Source organism: Buteo buteo, chromosome 12, assembly GCF_964188355.1.
Source record: "Buteo buteo chromosome 12, bButBut1.hap1.1, whole genome shotgun sequence".
Classification (NCBI taxonomy): Eukaryota; Metazoa; Chordata; class Aves; order Accipitriformes; family Accipitridae; genus Buteo; species Buteo buteo.
In genome coordinates, this window is record NC_134182.1 from 17,161,714 (window position 1) to 17,188,316 (window position 26,603).

Consider the following 26,603-nt stretch of genomic DNA (forward strand, 5'->3'; position numbering starts at 1 on the left):
ACTTAGATACACCCTTGAGGTCCCTTTGATCCCTGTATTTCTAAAATGTTGCTACAATTCACCTCCCAAATATCTCCAAATTTAGTAACTATTAAGCATTGAATATACAGTCAGTTTGCCTCAAGTAAATAATTTGCATGATGGGCATTCAGAAGAGTAATAAAATTTTAAATGATACCACTGTCAAAAATGAGGTTAACACCACACCTTTCTAATACCTGTCCTGTCACACAGGCACCCACTAGAGGTTTAGAAAAACTGGACAGCGGCGATGCCATGCACATCTTTGAGGGAGGAAGAAGATGATTAAAGAATGCAGCAAACTAAAAGGGCTCCATGCAGTTTCAGCTGCATGCAGGACAGGCCAGTAACATCCTCCCACCACTGCCCACCAGATCACCCTGATCAGCATTAGTATGGTTTGGCACTAAGGCAGGAAAGGAAGGATCCATGCAGGGATGGCCTGCAACGGCAGAAAGTGTTCTGCATGGCCTTCTAGGAGAAAGGAAAAAATCTTCCTTTCTAATAGGAACTGAGATACAACTTCAGTGAGATGCCTCGCTATTTACTAGTTGGCTGTAGATTTTAAAGTGGTTTATATCTGCAATGCCATAATTGAGGCAGAACTGGTCCGATTAAGGAGGAAGCATATCTGATTAAAAGTGCTCCCTAAAGTTGCATTGTCATTTAATAAAACATACCCATCTTTTGTAAGGAAAAACCCAAGCCTAAAAGGCATATCAAATTGCAACTGAAATAATAAAATGTCCTATAGATAATAATCAAATGCAAAACTGATGCACTTCAGTAATGAGAGGAACATGGGGAGGAAAAGGGACAAGAGGGACAGAAAAGGCATTTCCAAATTTAATTATTATTACGCATTCTGATAAGGCTTTATGAAACTCTCCTTTGATCAGGACCTTCCAGCATTATATAGAAAATAAACCAAGAATTAGCTCAACCACTTTTTTTTTCTGGAAGGAATTGCTGCTTAAGACTATTGTTTACAAATTTATTTGACACAAAATGTTCCAGTTACATCTGGAATCAAGTATCCTCCCACTTCAGAGATTACAAAACTACATATATTATCTCTTACATCCTTTTAGGATGTTAATTTTCCAAATATGTTAAACAGTGAAGATGTTACCATGTGCAAAAGTATATCACGAAGAGACATGACTTGTCAAAAGTTCTGATCCTTCAACACACACCATATATTTTGTTCTTAGGCTACAGGTGAGATTGAGCTCAACCTAGCTCCTTCCCTGAAGGTTACTGTTTGTTTACTATCCAGGGATTTTGCATATTAAATAAAAAGCAAAAGACTAACCAAACTTCACGTAGTCCCTTAGCATTATTTCTCCTTTCTCTGCCTTATAATACAGATTCAGGTTTTGACTTTTAAAAAGTTTATTAATTTAATTCCCTTTACTTGAGGCTATTTGTCTTTGATGGAGACTGGTGAAGAGAAAGTTTATGCTAGTGCTGTTTTATTCCCCTATGAAAAGTTGTGTTTCTTTTTGAGAGGAAGGAATTTTTTTCTTCTTTAGGCATCTTTTTTTTAACTTTTTATTCATTTTCTTTGCTCTGGAATTCCATTCCCTAACCGCAGTCTTTGTAAAGCAGCTTTGTTCTCAGCTTTTATATACATCTTCCAAGATCACTACAACTGTAGTGGTAATTCATCAGCCAAAATTCAGTTTGCAGCATAATAGTCTTGAGCCACTAACTGCTTCTTCCCCAATAGGAATTTAGCTTTGAACTGGCATGGGGAGGTGGCAAGGCGAACATATTCTGTATCAGGCAGAGTCTGGGCATCATCTTCATGTTCAACTACAGAAGAAATCATAGTAATATGGCCTGAAGGTGATAAATTAATTTTGGCTAGCTTCCTGTCTGGGAGGAAAGAACAATTTTCCTAATGAGATAAAGATGAAGGAAGACAAGGACCTCTAGGCAACTGGAATTTAGTTTGAGAGAGGCCCTAATAAATCAGGTTGTGCTTCTCTTTGCTTAAGGAAATACCTGTTAGGAAATCCAGGGCCTGTTTATTTTTCTCTGACAAACCTGATTTTCTTGGTAGTGCACAAACTCAGCATCATAACTTGAAATGAGAAAAAAAAATCAGGTGGTCAAATACAAGTTTCTAATTGTTTTTGTCATCTAAAATAAGTAAGCACAAATCCCAGCTGATGGGATTCAATTTACAGAGATCAACTGCTACCTGGAAACTCATATTTCCATGTCCAAGGGAGCAGATTTGCTTGGAAGCAAAACTAGAAAACACCAATATTCTCACAAACATGCATGTGAAGTACCAAGAGGCCAGGTGGGAGGGATCCAAAATCCCATGCAAGCAGTGACTACAGAAAATGCAGCCCCTTCACACACATTCCAGACTTCGAGAAAGCTCATATTGTGAACAGCGGATGTAACACATGACCACTTCACTTTCCTGTAGCACTACTGTCAGCGCTGATAGCAGCAGCAGCAGCTCCTGCCCAAGGGGGTCACTCAGCTCAACATACAATGTTCCTGTGCCACAGTCCCATTTTAAAAGCTACAGCCTTCATCAGGCAGGTTCTGCTTCCCCAGTCTCTCACTTAAACCTCTGAGAAAAAACTCCCAGAAAAGACAGAGAAATTAATGTCTCTGCCATTGTCTTTCAAGTAGTTTGGGACCTCTGGCTATCTTAAACTGGTAAGAGAGGCCATGTCCCAAGTCAATCAAAACTCAGGCCGCTGTGAAAGCAGTAGCTGCAGCTCCACGCCTCCCCCAAGCCTATGCATTGCTGCCCCACACTTATGCCAACCCAGGACATCACGTAGCCATTACCAGCACCAGAAAAGGATCGGGTCCCTTGGGCAGGAGTAGCAGCAAAGGCAGGACAACCCCTTCAGGGAGCTCGCAATTTGATCAACACACAGTGAGCGTGCAACCATCCCTCAAGAAACGACCACCCTGCTTGTGCTGTACAGCTTCCACAGTCATGGGCAGCAGCACACCATCTCAGCCTGCCTCTGCCTCTTTAGGCAGAAGCTGAGTGCAGGACTAATCGCTGTCTGTCCTTCAGGACAAGAATGACAAAACCTGGATTTGTCAGATTCTTACACACCAATTTCAGGGTGTTTAAGGAAGGAGAGGTCATATTTAAATACTAAGTTTATATTTACAGTGGGCTAAGAAAGTAACCAATTCTGTGAAAAAAGCCTGTTACATTTTTGATCTAGACTGCACATTGCCTATTTCATCCCAGAAATTAATAAAAAAGCTACAGCCAGCAATTAGATTATAAATTAAAATGTAATAAAACCTTTCAAATTGCCTTGGATAATATAAAATTCTGTACCTGATATACTCTTTATCTGAGGGATTATATCAGCTATTACTCTGGGACTCCCTGTACAACACAACAGCTTTTTCCATGCCTGCCCTCTGAGATGCCAGCAAGTGACTGTTCTCTCTGAAGGAAGACCAGTTGTAACAGCTTAATTCCTCTTCTCCCTTCCCTGCCACGAGAGCTCTTGCACCCAAAGGGCAGCAGAGCTTCTGACTTTGCTTTCAAGAGTGCAAATTTCCTTTTAATAGTGTCACATAGAGCTCTAGTACCTCAGAAATACTGAAAGACAAATTATATAAGTTAGTTTTACCAATCAGTCTTGCAATTAGCAAGAAACATGAGTACGTTTTATAGTCTGTGGCAATACAAGTAGGGCTTGCAAAAGCAGTACCGAGTGCTACCTTAACCAACTAAAATATTGACCTCAGTTCTTTAAAAACAAAAGAAAACAGGACGTAAACTTCTTTAGAATTTTCATAGCACCTTTCTTTGTCACCATCTTTAGCAGCAGCAGTAAAGGATTCTAGGCTGCTAATTACATTCTATCCCATTAACTCATGTACTAACCTGAAAGCACAGATCCAGGCAGTTCTGTGCTTTCTGTTCTGACTACTGTTCCAGCCTTTCAAATTTACTCACGTTCTATAGTTTAAAAATATACAGAGAAAAGCACATGATGTATTTTATATTTTTTTTTTTTTACTTCTCTATTTGGTGGGACTTAAGCACATGCATAAATGCTTTCCTGAATCAATGCCAACATGCTACAAAATGACAATAACTTATGTACCATTTCTCAATACCATTTACTTTGTAAAGACACTTTGAAGGTAAAAGTTACTCTCAGAAATAACCTACAAAAACATATAAAAATAAGAATTGTCAAACATTTTCCAATTCAGCTTTAGTAAATGAAAAAATTCAAAACAAATGCTTTTATTACAAACTTCTAAGGAGGAATACACCTCATAGTACAAATTAATGGCTTCTAAATAGAGGATCAATATCTTATTGTATTTTACACAAAGAGCTAAAACCTCATTGCTGTTAAAATAGAAAAAAAAAGGAAAGCTTTACAGATCAAGTTACCTGTCTGATTTGATGTTTTTAATAGACTATACATCTGGCTAGAGCCATTTCAGAGTCTCAATCACAATCGTTAAAAGTAGAGATTTAAAAAAAGAGGCTGTTTATGACTTCTAAGTATTTACTACCATTCTATCAACTCTACAAATGTCTTTTAAAGGAGAAGTAACTATTTGACAATTATAAAGCAGCATTTTGGTGTTGCTCTGTATCATGACAGATTATTTAGATTAAATTATATGTATTATCTTACCTGATACATTCCAACTCCTATGTGTTTGGGCTCAATTTTCACTAGCTCAGCTAATGGGTCTTGGACGCGTCTAGCTATGGAAACTGAAAAATATAATTACAAAACAACTATGGGTTTTATCTGAAAAATCAGAATCATGTAATTGCTTCTGCTATTTTTTTTTAATCTTCTACAATTTAATATCTTTTTTTACATGGAAATAATCAATAATATAGCAGAATCCTTTTTCATGGTTAGACACAGGACATGAAATGTACATTAATCAAACTTTTAAATTGAACAATTCAAGCAAAGACCTAAGGAGATTTCAAACTGTTATCATGATATTAATAAAGTTTTTTCAGGCCACAGATTTAATAAATATAACTGTGTACACTAAATTTTTCCCTTGTATCCATACTAAATGCACATGTAACTTTTCAAATTAAACTCTGAAATAACCTTTAAACTTAAATCACAGATATGTAGAAACAAGTAAACATTTAAAAAAGAATGGAGTAACTGTTCACAGACTTATTTATCTAATATAGTATTTCCTAAGGTATATATTATATAATTATATATTACATATTTATATAATTCAACCATAAAATTCAGTGTTCACTTTGAAAATGGTTCTTGGACCTTAACTAATCTAAACTGCATACCAAAACACATCAACTTGCAATCTGTAACCATTATAACCACATTTAGGGGGGGAAAAAAAAAAAAGGCAATTTCCAACACTTCTGGTGCCATTCAGAGCACATGGGAAGAACCTTTGGTCTTCTAAACCCAAATGTTGAATCAAGACTGCATTTTTAAAGCCTATATTTACTGATAAATCCTTTATTTTCTGAAATCTCAGGAAAAATACTTATTTGCAAATGCCAGTTCTCAACCTTGGGCTAATTCTGCAGATACTGGGTTGCATTCAGCATTTGCAACAGTGCTGCCTCCCACATATACTGAACTACAGGAGTTCTACTCTGCCAGTATTACATTTATAAACTTTTTTTCTCCTGAGTAAAGACAAAACAGGTTAGCTGGTTTAGCAGCTCTTAGAACATTCATTCTACCTAGTGAAGAAAACACTGATGAAGATCAGGAGCTTCTGGAGGTACTGCAAAAGTCTTTCCAAAAAGGGACCAAAGGTGTCTCCAAAAAAACCAAAACCAAAACCAACCCAAAACAAACCAAAAAAACCAACCGAAAACCACCCCACCCCAAAACCAAAACCCAAACCCACCAAACAAAAAACCAACCCAACTCCCTCTCAAACAAACAAACAAAAAAAAGAAAAAAAAAAACAACAAAAAACCAAGGCCAGGTCTTGTTGCTAAGGCTGCTTTTCCTAGCATGTGCACTTGTGCAAGAATGAGAGAAATAGGGTGGGACAAGAGAAAGCTGTGATCCTTTATAAGCAGTCTCCTCTTCTCCAGGCTGAACAGTCCCAGTTCCCTTGGTTTCTCCTTGCATGAAAGGTAGTCCAGTCCCTTAATCACCTTTGCAGCCCTAATTTAAATAGCAACTACCACTACTGCAGGGCTTTAAAGATGTCACAGCATTTCAGAAAAGGACTTGACTAAACATTGCTACTTGAAGCCAAAACAGTAGACAGACCTAACATTTATTGGCTACGGAGGCTCCTCAAACCGCAACTGTGAAGTTTAATGATTAAATGCAGCATTAGAGATTTCAATTTTAAAGATTTGCACTGCTAAATGCACAGTTAACATGAAGTTCACTGCACAGTCATGCAAGAATTTTCATATCTTTATTATCCATTTTAACATATGCTGACAAGGGTGGTTTGCTAGCTAGGTTCAGAAAGCGCTGTGCTAGTGACATCTGATATGCCTGCTTCTCTGATGAAGAAGCTCTGAATTCAAAGACAAAATCACATATGCCATCTTGTCAAAAAAAAAACCAACAAACAACAAAAAACCACCAAACACAAAAGGTTAACCAGTGTAAGTACATGGGCTATCACTTGCACAAATATAGCTTACTGCAGAAATGCTTTCCTATACAATAATTCATATTAATTACTTTGAAATACTAGTGGTACCTATGGCCCATCACCTAACAAACAAAAGTGGAACAAAACACCAATGAAAGTATTATTGATCCAAACCAGGAAACATTTAAAACTATGTATTTCTTATGAATGCATTTATGTCTATGTATAGGTACTATACTTGTCTTTTAGCAAGCTTTCTTAAATTCAACTTGTTTAGTAGCTATACAATGTCTTAGAGAATTTTCTTTTAGTTCCACCTAATGGCAAAACACATTCCAAAAGTTACATTTTAGATAAGCTGAAAGCGAATGTGTCTCACTGTCCACATATCCTTTCATTACATCTTTTAAAAAATAGACAACTACATGAATAGGTTGATACAGGAATTTTCCAAGCATAACTTTCTCTCGGGAACCTTCAATTAAGAAATAAAATTTAGACTTTTCTTGTTGTAATAGCTAGGCTGACAATGCCGTCATATCCCTAGGGGGCTTCCAGTGGAGCTGTAGGACCTGATCCAGCAAAGCACTTCAGCACAGATGCATGTCAGTATTCCCACCGGAACCAACAAAACTATTCACATGCATAAAGTTACATAGACATTTAAGTGCTTTCCTGGATCAGGCCTAATAGTTACAATATTGAAGCGCGAAGATCAACTAACTGTCAGTTATATGATTTAAGGGATGCAGCTCCTACAGCCAATACCAGCAGGATAGCTGACCTGTGGAATTCCCACTAAAGCTGTAATTTTATTACAGAACTTTTCAAATTCAAAATAAAAGAGAGCACAATAGGGAAAACGCAAGAGTTGTCCACATTCTCTCTAGGCTCAAATTCAGTCAACATTAGTATCTACTGTCTCTTGTACAGGCAAACCACTTTTTCTTTGTTACAGTACCAGCACACTGCAATAGATAGATATTTTTAGGGGGCAACGAGGCATGGCTCTGGCAGTTTGATCCACGTGGCTGGACTCTTACAATACAAGCAGAGTATTACTGAAATCATGAGCTCTCTGCAGAAGTGCAAGGTCTGCTACCATGGACTAGACAGAGTAAAACCAGATGGTCTTACATTTTCCCCCTAAAAATTAAATCAAGATATTTCAGAAGTTTTTTCATATTAAATTTCTATTATTTTACACTAATACAGGTATTGCCTAAAAGCTATTTGTTTATATGCTTAAAGTACATTTCAGGAATGGCTAGAAACCATGCATTTTTAGAAGACTGACAATGAAACAAGTAATGCATTCTCACTTCTATGGTTATTAAGGGATACTTCACTTTTGCTTAAGCAATTACAAAATAAATTATATGATGGCATGCAGGGCAAAACCAGAAAATCAGATTTCTCAAAAGTAATCAGCAGGGTCAAACATGAAATGTTTGGGATGTCATTCTTAAAATATGCTAGTCTAAGTAAAACATGAAAAAACCCCTATTCAATATTAAAGAGGCTATTAAGATGAGGATGCCATGGCCCTCTATTAGAAAATTACCACAAGAATTGCACACCTGATAGATGCAAAGCTTCAAGTTGTCAATTAAGAAGCAAAGCTTCAAGTTGTCAATTAAGAAGAAAACATTATTGCAATACTTGGAATGACAGTAACATAATGTGCTGCCATGCAGTAAATCCATGTAAAATTTTAAAGCTTAGGGGGACAGGATGGCCTAGGTGGTCTTCTGACTTTAATGTAGATGAACTTCACCTCCAAATGCAATGAGAAATAAAAAAGGTTACAGAAACCATATTTACTGAAATCCTGTCTTGTCATTAGCACATTTTCTGCCATTTTGTAAGAAAGGCCATTTAACTGTTTGGTGGTCTCAATTCACTCCATGCTTTGGTCACTTGACAAGACAAACACACCAGAAATTTAAGTATTTTTGTCTGTCACCGATGAAGTGCAATGACAGTGTCATGGGCGAAAAGCCTCCATTAGAGTTGCTTGCACAACTCATGTCAGTCTCAGTGTCTGATCTTCATAGAAAATAAAGAATTATATTAAAATGTTTTGTTTCCTAATGGCTAATGAGCAGATGTGCCCTCATGAACTTGCAAACATACTTAATTATCTGGCTACTCCTGTCTTAAAAAGATCAAATCTTTCTTAATTCCAAACTGACAAATTTAAAATGAAGACTATTTTCCTCACACATACACGTCACATAACTTTGTTTTTACTAGTACTTTCTACAGCAAGTGATATCATTTTTCACAGGGATTGAAAAGGAGAGAGTTTCCACTCTGGAATACTGATAATAGTTTTCAGGCTAAACCTTTTCAAATGAAAGATGGAAAGAAGTGCCCACTCTCAACAGTGGGGGGGCAAAACAATATAGCAGGCTTCCAACTATTTCTCTAAATGGTATCCATACAAGGGCCATGTCAGCTGCCAGCCCTAAAAAAAAAAGAATTAATGCTAACTTCTTAATTAGGCTACCTGCCTCCCCTCAGTAATAGAATAGATCTAAAGCAATTATGGCCCAAATCAGATGTGCACAGTATTAAAGGTACAAAAGAGCAGCTAGAAATCTTGTCAATTATGTAACAAAATTTATTATAAATAGTTTCAAGTATTGTGCCTGCTTTGGGGGCAACCTGCAAAGTTCTGTGTTCAGACAATTTCATATTAAAATGTTCTCGTTTTGCCACAACATAAAGCAAAAGCTTAATGGCTATAGATAGGGAAAGAGTGAAAATGAACACACAAAGTTCTGCCAAATGCAGTGTGAGAGGCTGCCAGGAATGATTACGGTTAGAAAAAATAATTTAAAAAAAGTTTCAATTTCTTTCAGTTACAGTGGCATCAAATGTTGCTTGCCACTGCAAGCAGAAAAACATTTTTGGCCAAAAGTCCAAGATGATGGCATTCCTTCATTTAAACACACAGGTCTTTATATAACAACAAAAACATGTCCCAGTCAATAACCATGGCAGTTTAGCTACCTCATATGAGTGGGAGCATTTGTTTGTGTTTTGAAACAATGTGAAGCTTCCAGCTGTGAAGGCAGTGGACAGTTTTACAAATGTTTTACAAATAAATATATGGCAACCATAAATTATTAGGCTATTATTAGTTCAACCTCAGTTTTGTCATAAATGAGAACATTCTGTATTTTTATTATGAAACCTCAGTATTTCTATCTTGCTGAGATATTCTACTATAACATCCAAGTAACTCATCCCCCCTCCTATTTTAAATTAACTATTGCACCTTAAAAGTCTGGGTTGAAACTTCAATGTTGATCAAATAAAAAAATAATATATTAAGTTAATTGGAGAGTAACTCACAAATGCATATGTAATTACTGTCAATATATCATACCAGGGTAGATATGGAAACATTACAACTTATTTAAATCCTTTATAAAGCCTATTATTGTGTTCAAGATCAATTACCCTCCATAAGTATCTGCAATAATGTTTACTCAGTGATCGATTGTTCAGGTTTCCTGAGTCCTGGAAGCTTTCTATCCTGTTGACCTGAATTTCACCCTCCTTGCAAAGGATACAGTGAAATGTACAGTAGTCTTTTCATTAAGCATTCTTTCTCAGTAGGTCAGGATTTGTGACACAGTTTTGAATCCTCATATATCTTCTTGGTGGGTTTAAAGTATGCAATTTATTTTAAGCAACTGCTCAACAGCTGCATTTCATCCAAAATTCTTCTGAGGCAAGTGAGCAGGTTTAAAAAGGTTACATTTTAGTTTACTTTTAACTCCACAAAACTGATAATCTGTTACTCACCTAAGATTAATGAAATAATGAATGACAATGTTCTACTTATTTACTACAAAAATCTTTAAAAGAGATTGCTTGAATACAAAAAGGAAGTAAGAAATACATTTAAAGAGGAAACCTCAGAAGTGATTATTACAATGCAGCTTTTTAAAGTCAGTATTTTTTCTTAGAAACACACTCTCAAAACCCCTTTTCTCAAGTATTCGTAATTTCGGTATCACAGGATAGTAGCACTTTTTTTATCCAAGGTGAGATAGGAGACATATAATCATCTAATTGAAGCCTGATGTGATTTTTCTGTCACAGAAATGAATTAGTCTTACAGGATGGTATAAATTCAGAAAAATCTTTCCCCATCTGCTCAGCTTAAAAGGTAGACATTGTCAGGATGCTTTTCACATTCAAACCAATGGTACTAATTTTAATTGCAGCACCATGCCATTGATTACTGTTACTACTGAAAGTAAAAAATTACTTGAAGTTCTGTACTTACAAGAGATATTCATTTATATCAATAACAAAAATTAACCTTTTGTAAGTGACCAGAATGTATTTTCCTATGCCTATAGTAAGAAAAGCAGCTTTGGTGAGTAACGCATCATACTGCTATATTAAAAGCAACCCAAAACTCCTCAAATTGAAGAACATCCTTGTACTCATTGTTCCTCTGGCTCCATGGTTCAAAGAAACAACAAAGCCTCCTAAGGGAAAATACAGACACACACATGCACAGAGTTACATCCAGAGGGAAAGAGGTAAATCATTTTCTTAACTCTTTTCTTCTAAGTGAAACTGGCTTTACCAGAGCTGGCTTTACTAGTGCTGTGCTTCTGGAGATCACTTTTAGACAAACTGGTGGGGTATTTTCAGTTTGTTGAGAAGTACAGAAAATGATGCTATGTAAATAAAAGGCCAAGTCCATTTGCTGAACTCAGATCTATCTGCGATATAAGAAATATGTAAATGAGAGGAAGGCAAGGTAAACATCATGTCTTTCCACAAAGCATGCAAAGATCACATATCAGTTGCAAACATTAGCATGTGCACAGTGAATGATGCTCAGTTAAGAGCTATACACACATGCACAACTCTCTTAGCATAGTGAAAATACTGATCCAAAACAGCCAGATAGAATAGTTTTCATCTGGCTCATAGAAATCCCCAGTTTTAATTCTGTAACAAGGCAGAAGCCTAGGGGAATCCAAGTGGGTCTTGATCTTGCAGATTACAAAAGAACAAACTCCTCTACTCCAGTCTACTACTACACTACTCTACAGCTTCAGAGGAAATACAATGCCAATGAACAGGATTTTTAATGTTTATATATCATCTCTCACAGATGCCATGAAGTTTGCACAGGTTGGGAAACATTAGATTCTTGTCTAGAACAACAAGAAAGTAAAAACTACAAACATCTCTAACACCTGTGTAACAACCCATTCAGCAGCATTGTGCATCTGGTTTTGGGCAATTCAAGCCCATTTTTCCCTCTCTCAAAATCCTGATGCAGGCACACATGTCCATGCACAACTGTAGGAGACCCAGTCATTTCCAGACTATCTGCAGTTAGGGACTGTTTTTTAAAGTTATCCACAGAGTCCCTGTAACTTCTGTTTAAACTGTAGAGCCTAGCCCACACCTTGAGATGAGCTTCTGCTCATTAGTAGGAACTAGGTCCTATGGAGCGAGAAGGAACAAGCCCCTCTTTACCTACTACTGCTCTTCACCATCCATTTTGTTTCTAACCACTGCATCTGTTCCCTTCCAACAGGATAATTAAACTCATTCTTAAATGCTACAGAATACAGCAGATGAAAGATGGAATACAATTTCATTTTGTACTGCTGTAATTGCACACAACCCAACTAAACAGGCTGGCAAAATGTTTTAATGCATAAGAATTCAGTGCTTACTTTCCTTTCTTCTAACTCTTTCTGAAAACTTGTGGAACTTGCACCAATCCTGTACGACTAGCTGTAGAAGGAAGCTTCCATTTAGAAAGCAGTGCGAATGGTTTAACTGTAAGACTTCTGTTCAATAAAGTTTTTGATAAATGACCTTCTCTCCTAAGTAGCCAAAAGGGAGTAGTGGTCTTTTAAGAGGATGAAGAAATTAGCTCAAGTAGACATCAAGGCACTATGTCCCACACATCTAATCATCAAATTGTTTTACTTTCCTTAAGATAAAGTCAAAAGAAATTACATCTTTTTCCAATCTCTACCTTCCACTTGCTGGCCAGTATGACAGCTCTGAAACGTATGTCTCTATCTTTAACAGCACTCCAGGGAATAAAACCCTGTAGCACGACAGTCTCAAAGTCCTAACAAGCCCCCAAAGCCTGTAAGGCTTTCTTTTGCAAGGAAAAGTGCAAGTGGTGTGCTGAACTTTGAGTGTACAATAATCCAATGTATTCTGCCCTGTGGAGAAGAGACAAGCAGATGGGATTTGACAATGCTAAGGCAAGCTGTGCTGTGTGACCTTTTGCTCTCTCGGATTTTTCTTTATCCTCAGAAATAATCCTTTAGAAGCAACACAGTTTCTATACTGGATCATACCTGTGCATGCAGCACAACACACATGCTTGCCCTGTTAGTATTCCAAATCCCTGTAAAAAAAAGTAACTTTAAGAAATATTTTATCTACATTTCTTTCTTTCATAACTGGGCAATACAACTATGTGGTCTTGACAGAGGTCCCCAGGCCCTTCACGTCTGAGAGGAAAATGAGCATTTCTTGGAATTACTGCATTAGAGAAGCTCAAGTATGTTGCTCTTGTTTCAGCATCTGAACACAGAATTGCAAATTAAAAACGAAATGCATACTATTGCATTAAGATATGGAAATAAATTGGAGAGGCTTAGCATGACATCTCTTCTAACAAGTGATTACACAAACATGATGTCTGAAAAGACATAACCCCCTTTCCCAACTTATCCTGTGTTTAAAGAATTCTACGTATTCAGGTTTGTCTGCATTTTTATAAATCAATACAATGAAGCACTTTAGGTTTTTATTTTTCTTTTTAAATAGTGAAAGAAAGGAAGAGATTGCTTATATTTTAGAGCAGTCATCTCAAAATGAAAGGTAATTCATCAATTTAATGAAATAGTAGGCTTTTCTCATTTAATATAACTGAGCGTATATCGAAACCAGGGTAAAATCCCAGCATGACTACTGTCTCATAGCGATTCTCCATGATCAGGCCACTGTTTCACCAGAATTCAGCAGTTTCCTCTGGTTCTTAGAGTGATTAAGCAACATTAATTTCATCATGGTATCCACTTCAAGAGGTGGAGAGGCAGAAGAAAAATATTCTGATGTGAGCACATGCCAAACAACTGGTGCATCCTTTATTCTCCTTGTACTAAGGTCAACTAAAGACCTGCCACTAGCTGACCATACTTGAAAAGTTTCCAGGCATCTAGGAAGTATATAAATTCCATATTTGTGTGTGTCAATCCTTAAACACAAGTCATACATGCTTACATGTTCTATATACTTTACCTGTCCCTCCACAGTCTTCCCATTTTGTCTAGCCAAACTTGTTCAAGCCAATAAGCATTTGCAACAACAAGGAACTGTAGAAGTGGAGAAGTGCTATTTGAGAGAAAAAAAAATAAAAAGAGAAAGCGTGGCAGTGTCCACGCACTGAATCCTGTACAGACTCATTTTATTTCTCATCCCAGAAGCCTAATTTTCATCAGGAATACAGGTTCTGCACAACAAAATAAACCCTTGGGCAAAACTACATAGGACAAGATGGAAGTAAAACAAAGAAGATACCAACCTTTGGAAAACTATTTAATTTCAGAGTTCACAGGCCCAGTGACAGCAACCAAAAACAGATTGACACTGATTGTCAGAGTCCATCCGTTTGAGGGAGGAATGGTTGTCACCACTGAGCTTAGCTTTTTTCTTTTACTCATACAAAGAATACCACATCAAGGCAGTCTTCTCAACCGCTCTGATAATGAAAGACATCTAATGGCAAGGAGAACTACTGGTAAACTTGCAGGGCAAAGTAACAGTTCACTGAGCACAGTACTTAAAACTGCTTCAAAGGGAAACTTGCATCCAGGCCTTCCATTAAAAAAAGGCAGAAGCACATCTCAACCACAGAGACCCAGAGTAATCCAGAAGATCTTATGGACAAGTTACAGTGAAAAACTCCTACTTGAAGTTGCCATCAATAAAAGCTAACCAAAGGTTAAATATGAAGTGTTACACTGATGGTAGCTCAGGGGAAAAAAAAAAACCCAAAACCAAAAAAACCCAAACCAACAAAAAAACCCCAACACCAACAAAAGAACAGGACACGTAAATATGAATTTCATGGCTTTATGAACACTCCACCAAATTAAACATTTGACTTCTTCTCTAAGAGGGTGGCCAGAGAACACATGCTGGGGCAGAAGCAGAACTGCAGTCACCCACCCAGCCTCTCAGCTCCCTCATTACCCTTCCACTAATCTTGGAGCAGGTGGTCACAAAGCCTTGAGGGGGCACACATTAATAAACTTCACAAAGGTGATCAACATTTCCAGCTTGCTAGGCACTCTTTTTATGGTGTTCATTCTCCTCTACAAAAATTCCCACCCTGAATCTTCAACCTGTCCTTAGGCACAGCTTTTGGGAAGGAGAATTCAAGGAAGCCTTGCATTCCCTTCTCTGTCAGGCTGCAACCCTGTCGCAAGTTCACCCCAAAATCCCTGTTACTGAACACCAGTGGCTTGTTGTCTAGGCAGAACCCTCCTGATCTGCTGCAGCTAAACTTCCTCAGCCTATCAAGTATGAAATCCTTTTATTGCTCTGGCCTATAAGCCTCTTATCTCCTAATTCTGTGAGGCTCAGTAATAGCTGTTCTGCTCATTAATCCTACAATGACTGTCAGAAGGGGATATATACCTTCTCCCTCTGCTCAAACACAAGTAACTAGGTTTCATCAAGTCCTTTACTATGTACTTAGTTGAGTCCCACTCCACAAGATTTTGCAGCAATTGGAGTAGCAGTACAGAAGCTTCTGCATTTTCACAAAATATTGAGAGTTAGTGCTATAAAAATTTTAAAGATCCTGGTTCAGTGTAAAGAATTGTTATTAGGCACTGACATTGCCTAGTGCCAGAACGAAGGTAGCCATCTCTGGAGGACAATTCTAAAGTTGGAGAGATCCTATTCCATTCTCTGCGCTGCAGATACCAGCAAATTGTTTAAGAAATGAGCATTTTTTTTTATTTTTTTTTTTTTCCCCTAAGCAAGTGCAATTTTGGCTAAAGTGTTGTATGGATGACCAGAAAGACTTCCACTATAATTTATACATATGCCATTAGTTTATAATGAGATCCTTCTCAATCACTGATTACAAAACCGTGTTATCCATGACCTTCAAAGACAGCTCAAAGGGAAAAAAATAATAAGCAGTTGAGTTCTTGGCTTAACTAATATCTTTAATTAGCACCCCCAAGAAATGCTAAAGGTTGCTGTTTTCCCCCTCTATACAACACTCAGACAAGGAGAAATTAATAAGGTAATATTCTTATCAGAATGATGTCTTCTATTTCTCCACATGAAGTGAAAACTTATAACAAACAGTTGCTAAACAGCACTGCAAATATGACAGATCATATCACAAGATGTGAAAGTAAGTTCTCATATAATATGCATTATTTAATATTTTACATTTATGTACCTGATGGACAACTACAGGCCTACCTATGTAATTCAAAAAAACCCCGAACCCTTCTATAAAGTTTGCGTTGAGAAAAATGTTAAAGTGGCAAACTGCATTAAGATCACAGCTATCTCACATCAGATGTACCTTTTATTTTAACTATAAATGTCACACTTCATCATGCAGCTGTCAGCTTCCTTTAATGTACTAAACGCTATCATGTAAGCACAGAACCTGACATGATGTAACACAACAATTAAAATAAAAAGCAAGTCAGGTTTGACACCATGTCACTTTTCTGTTTGCTGCAAATTAAAGGAAAATCAAAAGTACAAAAGTAAAAGCTAGTCAAGAAAAAAGTTTGCAAAAAGCAAAAAGTTGCAAAAAGCCCCAAACATCAGTTAATGCTTCCCTCTAATGTTATGTCACATTTTTACATTCCGCTTTAAAAAAATCTGCACAGCTTTAGCACAGCTAATTACAAATTGACACCAAAAGACGTGAAGAATAAAGTCTAAAACTTCTAGAAAGACTCTATTGTAATAAATATACCTCTAGCTGTCAGTTCCACAACAGCCAACATCCATGGAACTAAGCAATTATTTTTCACTTTCTATCCTACCCTTTTTCAATATCTATCCACTCTGTGGTACTGCTGCAGCACGTTAAAATTAGTGATGCTTTTCAAACCAGACGCAACAGCACTTAAGTTATGCCTGAAGCAATTCCTAGTAATAATGGAGAAATTATGAACTCTAGATAATTAATCCTGAAATTGGTCATGTATTACAAATTTGATTTCATTTACTGTATTTGATGCACAACACTAAATAAAAGTGTCTGAAATGTTTAAAATTTAACTTTGGAAAAAAGGAAAATCATGTACATCTGGAAAAGTATATTGTTAATAATTAGATTTCCTCCTTTTCAGTGTTTTTCTGTGCATTTACATGAACTCTAAACCCACATTTAATATATCAGCAACATAAAAAGGTTTGGCCCAAGGGAAAGTTAGTGGCATCTGTCACAAATACAGAAATATCACATGCCTAATATTCACTCTGACCATACCATGACACATTCAAAACCTCTGAGGCCCAGGAAAGAAATAATCACAATGGAGACCATTCCCAGGCAGGGAAGAAAGAGTCAAGCAAAAAGAAGCTAGAGGCCTGTCCTGCAAAGGGAAGGGCTGATATAGACATTTAAAGAATATTCCTGTAAAAACATTCACTTGAAATATCGAGTTAACACAAAACCCCTTTTCCCCTTTGTGGAAATAAAAGGAAAGGGGAACATGGGGAATTCTAAAAACTTTTACCCCTAAATACCATGTAACTTCAGAACTGTTTTCTGCTGATCTACTTCTACACGTTCCTAAGGATTTCCAGGCCAGTAACCTGCTACAGTAAGATTAAAATCAAGAACAGCATAATTTTGACTGGAAAAGAGTTATACATGAGTGCTACTGCATTTTCAAATATGCTATATTTGATTGAGTATGACACCAAATTGCAGGAAAACCAAGAAAATAAAAAACTGAGGTAGATAAAAACAAATACAAAAAGACACACAAATATAAACACACAAATGAAGTAACCCAAAGATAATGTCAGACCTGCCCTTACAGTTGTCTCCCAATAAACCAACTCCATGAGTAGAATTTGAACACCAGTGAAGCTGCTAAGAATATGATCTTTAAAGGCTACTCTTTAAGCAAACACTGAAAATTATACCAGTGGCAACACTTGTACGTTTCTAAGAACTTGGGCTGTATTATACTTCAGTGACATTTAAGCTGAAGTAGATAATTTTTGAAAACTAGAACTAAATAGTATTTCTTAAGGGCTATATTCAGCTACACGAAGACTTCAAAGTGATCACAATGAATGGACACCTTTAAATTTTCAAAATATCTGTTCTATTCTTACATTTTCTTCTAGCCCTTGAAGTGTTTCATTATTATTAGACACATTTGTGTACATACAAGGAACAAGAGAAGAGAGGGAAGGTCTAGCTCTTGTGGGCACGGACATGTCCAACTGTGAAAGTTTATTCGTTTAATTCATTGGTTATATTAATCCCCATAAATTCTCCTGTACCAGCCTATTAAAGGAATATATTCACAAGGACCTCTACGTTATAAGCCTTAGTAGAAGATGATGTCATTGATTTGCATACCTAGGACTTTCAAGTGTGAAATGATAGAAGAATTAAAGTTTAGAAACAAAATATCCAAAACTTTCACTTTTTATACTTTTGACTATTATTATACTTAATATTATAAACAATACAGTCTGAGAACTGAGATTTGAGCTCCATGTTGAAATGGTGATGAAATACACTTCATACCTGCACTTCTTAGGTTAGGGTCTAAGTCTGGCATTTCCTTGGACGCTTCTGGACTGACGCTGTAGATGGATGCTCCTGCTTCACTGGCAATGCTGAAAAATAAAATGGCAAATAATCAAAACACCACACAACTGAACAACACAAATGAAAGACTTAGCAAGTGACTTAATTGAATATTTGGATATTTTATTTTTAAAGCCTGATGTTTTAAACATATTTGGAATCAACTGAATACTTACAAAAGTAAGACAGTACAGACAAAGGAAAAGATCTCCATTTAAGCCAAAACACCCCTCCCTGAGCTGCAACATCCATTCTTTTTCAATTCTGGCCCTATTATAAACACACCCTGTGCATGATATCAGCCTCTGCAGTATCTTAAAACATGAGAAACAAGTGTTACCAGAAGTAAATAGGCAAGGCAGCTTCCATAAACAAAACAAAAGCCTACCTGACAATTTCATCAAAAACACATACATTCTAAAGTATAACATCAGGTAAACTATTACATGAATCCAACTCATGAGTGTGCACATTCATTGTCTAAAGCTAGCTGCCTAAAATACTCAGAAAAAACGCAACTTGATACAGTCTGAGCCACAGAGCTGCAGCTCGCTTCTCAGCGGCATTTAATACTGTCTTCTCCCTGCTCTCACTGCCATCCCCAAAGTAAAACACTGACTGCATGTCTTCAATAACTTAAACTACAGTTCACGTATCTACCACACACCTCAAACTCATTCAGTAATGATGATAAACTCACCATTTCAAATCACAACACAATTAAAAAACCCTTGAGTGCTGTAGCTCCACTCAAGAGAAAACAGCAGTCAAGTATTCACAGTGTAAATTTATTTTTAGATGTGAAATTTTGACACCATTGAATCAACAGTGTATTTCTTCAGGTAACTTCAACAGAACTTGAATTTCAGCTTGATAATTAAGGCATCGTACAGCTCCTGCACTGGAGAGGAACACTATCAGTTTCAGCACTATTTTTACTTTTACTATTCCACTCTTAGAATAAACTTATCTTGCCATAACAAGGGAAACCACAATCCTCAAGAACCAGACCTTTCAATGAAAATCATAACTTTGCTTTACATCGTTTTAAAATTAGACTATAAGTTTTTCTTTTTAAGAACATTTAGTAGGTCAAATTTTTAAATAAAGAAACTGATACCTAGAAGCCCCTCCTTTTAGAAAAAGCTGGAGAATAGCTCACAGATAAAACACATTCCCATTCAATGTTCCACGCATGTGAGCAGTAAATAGTGTAAAATGCAGATATAGAAGGTAAGACTTTCTTACTGTTCTACCCCCCATCAAAACTGGAATTTGGTAGACTGCTGTACACACAAGTCAGATTTTATGGTTACTTAAAACTCAAAAGAACATTCCAATATTACAGACTGGATCTTTCAATAAATACAGAAAATAAAATCCTGTTCTCTTTTGTATTAGCATAACTCCAGACCCACTCAAACAACTGATTTAACAGAGCAAAAAATTGCTCAGACCAGCTGAATGGGGCAAGTGAAAATGAAACTATTTACATGATCTTTTAAAAAGCTTCAGTATTACAGGCATTCCTTCACTATAAATGACATTCAGAAAACAGTCCCATAACAGAGTTCAGAAATATGGTCATACCACAAAAACCTAACTGCTGAGAAACGATGTTGACAGAAGCCTCATCAAACTGATTTTTCTGATGAATGGGTAGTTTAAAGAACAATGCAGCAGAAAGTATTTCTTAACATGTTCACACCTTATAAAGGTAGCATCTTGGCAAGTGCTCCCTTTTTGGATATTGCTTCCAACAAACCACACACATTAGCACATATTTCCAATAGCTTTTCACTAATCGCTCTTCCATCTTGATATTTGAACAGATCCAAGAAGTTACCTCTCATGCAATTTCCAAATTTAACACATCAATATTACACTTAGATTAAATAAATAAATAAATCAGTGGTTTGCACACATTTTTACAGTGCTGTACTATAAACTGTATTACTGCACAGAGCTATTGCTTGATCTCTCCCAGTATTTTATGCAGTGAAAAAACAAAGTGACCTGGACGGGAATTTTAACACACTTGACATTTTATTGAGTCTCCTTAATGCGACACTGACAATTTTCAGAAGAGGATTGCAATAATACTATCATTCTCTGGTCGTAAGTGAATTGTGCCAAATTTTAAGGTAGGTAGTAAAAAAACTCCTTGCTAAAACGAGTAAATAAAATTAAACTCAGGATGGGAGAAAGAAACATTTGAAAAAAGCACATTTCCTTTCCTCAAGTGCAAGAACATTTATACACTGGAGGGGAGGAGGAGGAGGAGGAGGGAGGGAAGCCAAGTAAAAATACTATCTCAAGCAGGAAAACAAGATATAAAAAGCACTTTCAGAAGCAGGATACACTAGATATTTGACATCCAGTCTGAGATGGTTTTGTATATGCATGCAGTTATTCTATGAAGTATTTGGTGTAGCAGACTTGGAAAAGGGGGGGAGGGGAAGAATTTCCGCTCACACAGAACCCCATACTGCTGCGCCTAAGACAGTAAAACCCAGACATTAAATAAATTTGTTACCCAGAGTAATCGCATAGGGCCACAAACTTCAAAGAAACTATCCTCTGGTTCCTTCAACCATAGTCAACCAAACTTTTACAAACCTATTAGTGGCTGTCATGTGGTTTTATTTAGTTTGTTTTTAGCTACAGTGAGGTGGTTACTAATGTGACACTGGCACATACAATGCTACAACATTTACCTCGGTCACAATACTAAAGATTACAAGCAAAATAGGTTTGGGGACTTTTTGATTGCAGTTGTTCCGGATTTTGCTTTTTGACTAGACAGGAGACAGCCACTTTGGTTCACAGACAGTTTGTTTTCCAAATTCTAATAATTCTCTTTAAAAGGGGGATGCTATATAGGATAATTTAAGCTAATTTAATGTTGTAAAATGCTCTACATGCTACTTTCAAAGAATATACATATTTTATGTCAGGGCATATTAAGACAAAACCAAACCTGCTCAAATCAGTAGGCAATAGACATTTATTCCAAACTACTGCAGTCTACACTGTTCTCTAATCTCTCCCTCCCCCTTTTTTTAAAGGATACAATTTTCAAGAGAGTCAAAAGAAAGCCCTTGTAAGGGTTGGTAAAAACTGTATCTAATAATCTGTAGATCTTCAGAACTAGAATTTGTTTCTACTTTGACTTTTTAAGCCACATAATGCATTAAAACAGAAAACTAGACTTCCTCACCCCCTCATAAAGTGAGAACCTTATTTCTGTACATTCCTTAAGAGGAAAGATTCTTGCACTGATGAAAATCTTAACAGTTAAAACAACATTATTAAAAGTTATTTTCCTATTTAAAGTCAAAATGTAGTAGGTAAATAAGCAAGTGGTCATAAAATGATATGCTTATAGGACATGAATGGACAAGTTTCATAAACTGCTCTCTGAATTAACAAAAAAGCAGGTAAAGAATCTGGGACTATGCCTCCATCCTGTCTGCTTCCCACATTAGCCATCCTACAGATAAGTTTTTTTCCTCAGCATCTATATCCAACTTTTAAAACTTTTAAGTGCCCAAACCACAAAGCCACTACATGATATTTCAGTTTACTCTTTTTAATTGTACAAACAGGCTTGTTGCACAGAAAGTAAGTTTTCGTGTACTGCACCTACCTCATTCACATTTGTTAAGACACATTTTAAGTACTGTTAAACCAACATTAAATATATTCCGCTAGCACCACCTGGTGGGCCCTCAGCTTTATGCCACAGACCATACCTGCTGTATTCTAAATACTTTAAGGAGCCTTTTAACTTTTACTAGAGCAAGTTTTCTTACTCAGCTTAAATAAGCATTATATACTTGGTATGAAAAGATCATCTGAAGACCTGTCCAAAACATTCAGATTTTCAATCTCTTAATTTTTACAGGAAAAAAGCCTTTCTTGTAAAAGGTAAAAATAAAAATTTAAGAATACTTACAGGTTTTTTTTTTACATTCAAAGCTATTACATACCTACATAAACGCATAATGGTGAAGATTACATGTAACAAACCAGAGTTGCCAACAGTTGTTTAACTATATTACAATTTCATGTACATGCATGTAATGGCACATTTTTTAAAACTTACAAGGTTCTTGGGTAGTAAGTTTTCACTGAAAATCTTTTCAAAACCATGTGCAAAAATCTAATGTACTTATAACGAAAAAGATATACCAGGCTAGAGGCTTCTAGGGTTAAAGACGGATGCAGCTTCCCGACATTTTCATGAACCTTACCAACATTTCAGACTATTTTATTACATTGAATTAATTTTCCCACAATCAAATGCAACACTGGATTAATAACCTACAGAGAAAGAAAAAGTAACTTTGTCCAACTTTACATAACTTACTGTTCCTAAAACCTCCAAAACATTGATTTACAACTTGAAACCTTTAAAAATAACATTTTTAAGAAATAATACCAGTACAAAGAAGAGACCAGTGTTAATACTTGGAAGAAAATCATGGTCACTCTAAAAGCAAAGGGTATGTCAACCTCAAAACGGGCCCAGATTTCCATATTCGGTCATAAAATGATGATCTGCCAAAATATAACTCCCTTCCCAATCAAAATTTAGTAATTGCGGTTAACTCCTCTAACCCAACTTTTTACATATTAACTGATGAATATATTCTTCATAAGCTTGCGGCAACAAAAGCTAGAGGCTCCCACAAAGGGCAGAAATACAGAAGGGTCAAAGGATTATTCAGTGTTACTTACTAAAATAATTGGCTTAAGAATTACCCAAGACAGAAAAATAAAACAAAAAAAATATTTGCTAGAGAAGAATGTTACATTTAGAAGCTCAATTGGAATGTTACAAACTTTAATTATGTTGATAGACTTAAGAGGAGCAGTGGAGACTTAAGTACAGGCTTAAAAGAAGTTGGGCTATTTCATGAATGAGAAATCCACTGGGACTTACTAAAAACACAGAAGTCACAACTAGCTCCAGAAGAGCCTAAAACCAAAAACGGTCAACAGCTACAAAAGTACTAGAGAAATAGGATGCCTGCATCTGTTCTTATACGTCTCCCTACATACCCATTTTTGGTGACTAATGAAAACCACCTAGGGGAATTCAAAGCAGCTCTTCATATGAAACAACAACAATCCCTTCATTTGCATTTTGACTCATGTCTCGGTCTTTCCTCTCCTGTCAAGCAGGACACTGCCCATGGCAGAAGCAAATTTGACAGCCCCTCCAACTCTTCATCATTACGAATTGCAAGCTACAGGTTTCTTGCCATCACGGGCAGAGTTACCTGCAGTTCCCAGGATCTCATGTTTGGGTACATGAGATCCAGCCCCTACACACTGTGCACAGCACAGTTCCTTCTGCCAGGGAGGTGATGAATACAGCCGACTGGAGACTGGAGTCCAGCACAGGCTGAGCGAGACACTGTGATTTATTCAGCCACACGCACTTTGCCACAGGAACAATAGGATACCAGGCTTGACAGGTCCTGGCTCTGACACAGCTAAGCCATTACTTCTTATTCTTATGAGGAACATATGTCATGGAAGCGCAAGATAAAAAGGTTCTGGTATATACTCAATAAAGTATTCAAAGAATAAAAAGCCCCAAAAGATTTTTAAAAGCCTCTTCATTCTGACAGATGAGATTAAACTCAAAATCTGGCCTTTCCCCCACTCCAATAAGCTAGTGGTATGGTAAAGGAAGATGTTAGGGTCAAGAAAAAAGATTATACTAAAAAGCAATCATCATTCAACAGAATCCAGCCAAAATCCATACAATTCATCTGTGCCTTTAAATAAAATTTCGCTTTAAATTTTAACAATATATAGAACTGAGGAGATATTCCAGTATTAAATATGTCTTACAATGACAAAATATATTGTTAGATTGGAAAGGAATTCTCATCATATTTACACTGCTTCATTCGAAGCTTTTAGTCACTACATACCACACAAGTTTTGCTTATATGGAAGTCCACCTTTCAAAATCAGTCACATTAGACAAGAGGTGTTAGTCTTCTTTTGCAAAAATGCTATAGAAAAGCTCATAGTGACTCATAGTGAAGCCATTCAATTAGATGGGAGGAGGACGGGGACAGGTGGATGGATGACAAGTTTTAAAAAACAGTTTCTGCTCAGGAGCTCCCAAGCACACAAGAAGTTAAGCCCACAAAGTGTCTTCAGACCACACATCAAATGATAAGCAGTGATACAGACCCTGCATTGTTGCTCAGTCGTGTTCTGAAAGTTTCCATAGAAAATATTAGGTGAAATTCTACTTACAACTAGTGTTTTGAATTCACAACAAAAAAAGTCTGTAAATGTTTCTACCCACATATGAATGAGTTTGCTTGGTATTTCACGAAGTTTACCAGAAATTACACCATGCAAAGAAAGCAATTTTGTCCTGACCAACTCAATCAACTTTTTAAAGTAAAAATTCTTAAGCTATTTCAAACCAGGAACTCTGTCACACAGCAAATTACAACACAGAACAGTATGTCTTTCAGTCACAAACCCTACTTTTGCAACAGCTTGCTGACCATACAGAAGGGACAATAAACAAACACCTTATAAAGCAGCTTCTGAAATGAGAATTTCAAGGCAACTGTCATGGTTTAACCCCAGCTGAAACTAGGACAGCAACCATCCTTGCATTAGGGATTATTTCTCTCCTGTTCAGACACAAATTATATTTAGTGCCAGTTAAGCTGATGGCTTTCCTGGTAGACAGCATAGGTCTTTAGAACTTACTGAAGAGAAAAAAATTAGGCCTGTTTTCTATCAGTGTTTAGCAAGATAATCCAATCACAGTTTGTATCATTGTTTCAAATCATTAAAAGTGACTTACCTTAAAATAACATTAAGTCATAGAACAATATTTGATTTTCCATTTTTCCAGTATGGTTATACAGAACTAAACTTCACTACAGAATTGAAGTACGCACTCTCAGATTAAGAACAATATGCAAAAGCAAAATTTAATGGTTTGAAATAACAAATTATAGTCATTCAACATCAGATAAAATACAACATATCCTCAATGTCTGTTTTATAAGAAATTAAAAGGAATACAAGAAATCAAAGCCAGTTTAACTAAAAAGACCTGCAACCAAATCTCAGAAGAATTAGTAAGTATATTTAAAAATGCAATTATTGAAATAGTTGTCTTCAAGTATTACCCACTTCCCTGCAAGCTGGGAAATATTAGGGCTAACAAAGCCCAAAATTTTTGAATTTCACTGCTTTGGAGTGTAAAAGAGGGCTGCGTGTTGATTTTACTTTCTAAGAGCATTTTGCCTGTAATCAAACATAATAAAAGGATATTTCAAACATAAGGACAATTGTGTTCTGTGCCATGCAACCTGATTGCCTATTTGTTAGCACAAGATAGGTTTCAAGAATACAGGGGAAGCAATTGTGGCACAGGGTTTAAAAGCTTCTCCTTTAAAAAAACTTACTACTTCGGAAAATGCAGCCCAGTTCTACTAACTTCCAGGTTTGGATGAATCCAGAAAACATATCCTACATAAAACATCTCGCTGATTACAGAATTAGAAGAGTTCAACATTTTCTGATTTCAATTTCTCAACCACCATCATTCCCCTTCCCAAACAAAACTGGTGTGAAATTTCCTGCCATTAAAACAGTAAGACAATTGCTACTTGCAGCAGAATGAAATAGGTTTGAGAATTATTGCAAGATATAACAATGAGTTACCATCTGTTTAATTAGCTTTAATTTCTTCTGTATTAGATATAACTCTATGAACCCCTAAATCAAAAACTACTTACCATACTAAACTAATAAAACTAACTGTATAGCTACAGCCTGGAATCCTTTATTCATCTGTGTATGAACCATGCCCTCAGCACATCCCTGCAAAGGGAAAAACGATCAGATATCTGTCTTCATCTTGTCTGAAAACGATGACATTTTTCAGTAAGAAAAGGGTCCAAATGGCAGGTGTCAAAGAGCTTTAGCTTCACACATGGTGCTAGAAGGCAGAAAAAACAACAGTAGCGTGTGGCCATGTCAGAGCTGCACAGAAGCTGCCGTACAAGTGCATATCTGAAAA

The 26,603-nt window shown here is 36.5% G+C and overlaps 1 protein-coding gene across 3 annotated transcripts in view; it reads right to left on the minus strand.

The window, feature by feature from the left end:
* Positions 1-26,603, minus strand: part of SRBD1 (S1 RNA binding domain 1) — a 134,831-nt gene that overhangs the window by 49,087 nt on the left and 59,141 nt on the right. For all 3 annotated transcript variants that reach the window (XM_075042852.1, XM_075042853.1, XM_075042851.1), the window contains exons 17-18: positions 18,461-18,552; positions 4,686-4,768 (exon numbers count right to left, since the gene is read on the minus strand). In XM_075042852.1, the coding sequence (XP_074898953.1) occupies positions 4,686-4,768; positions 18,461-18,552 (175 nt within the window). The remainder of the gene's footprint in view (positions 1-4,685; positions 4,769-18,460; positions 18,553-26,603) is intronic.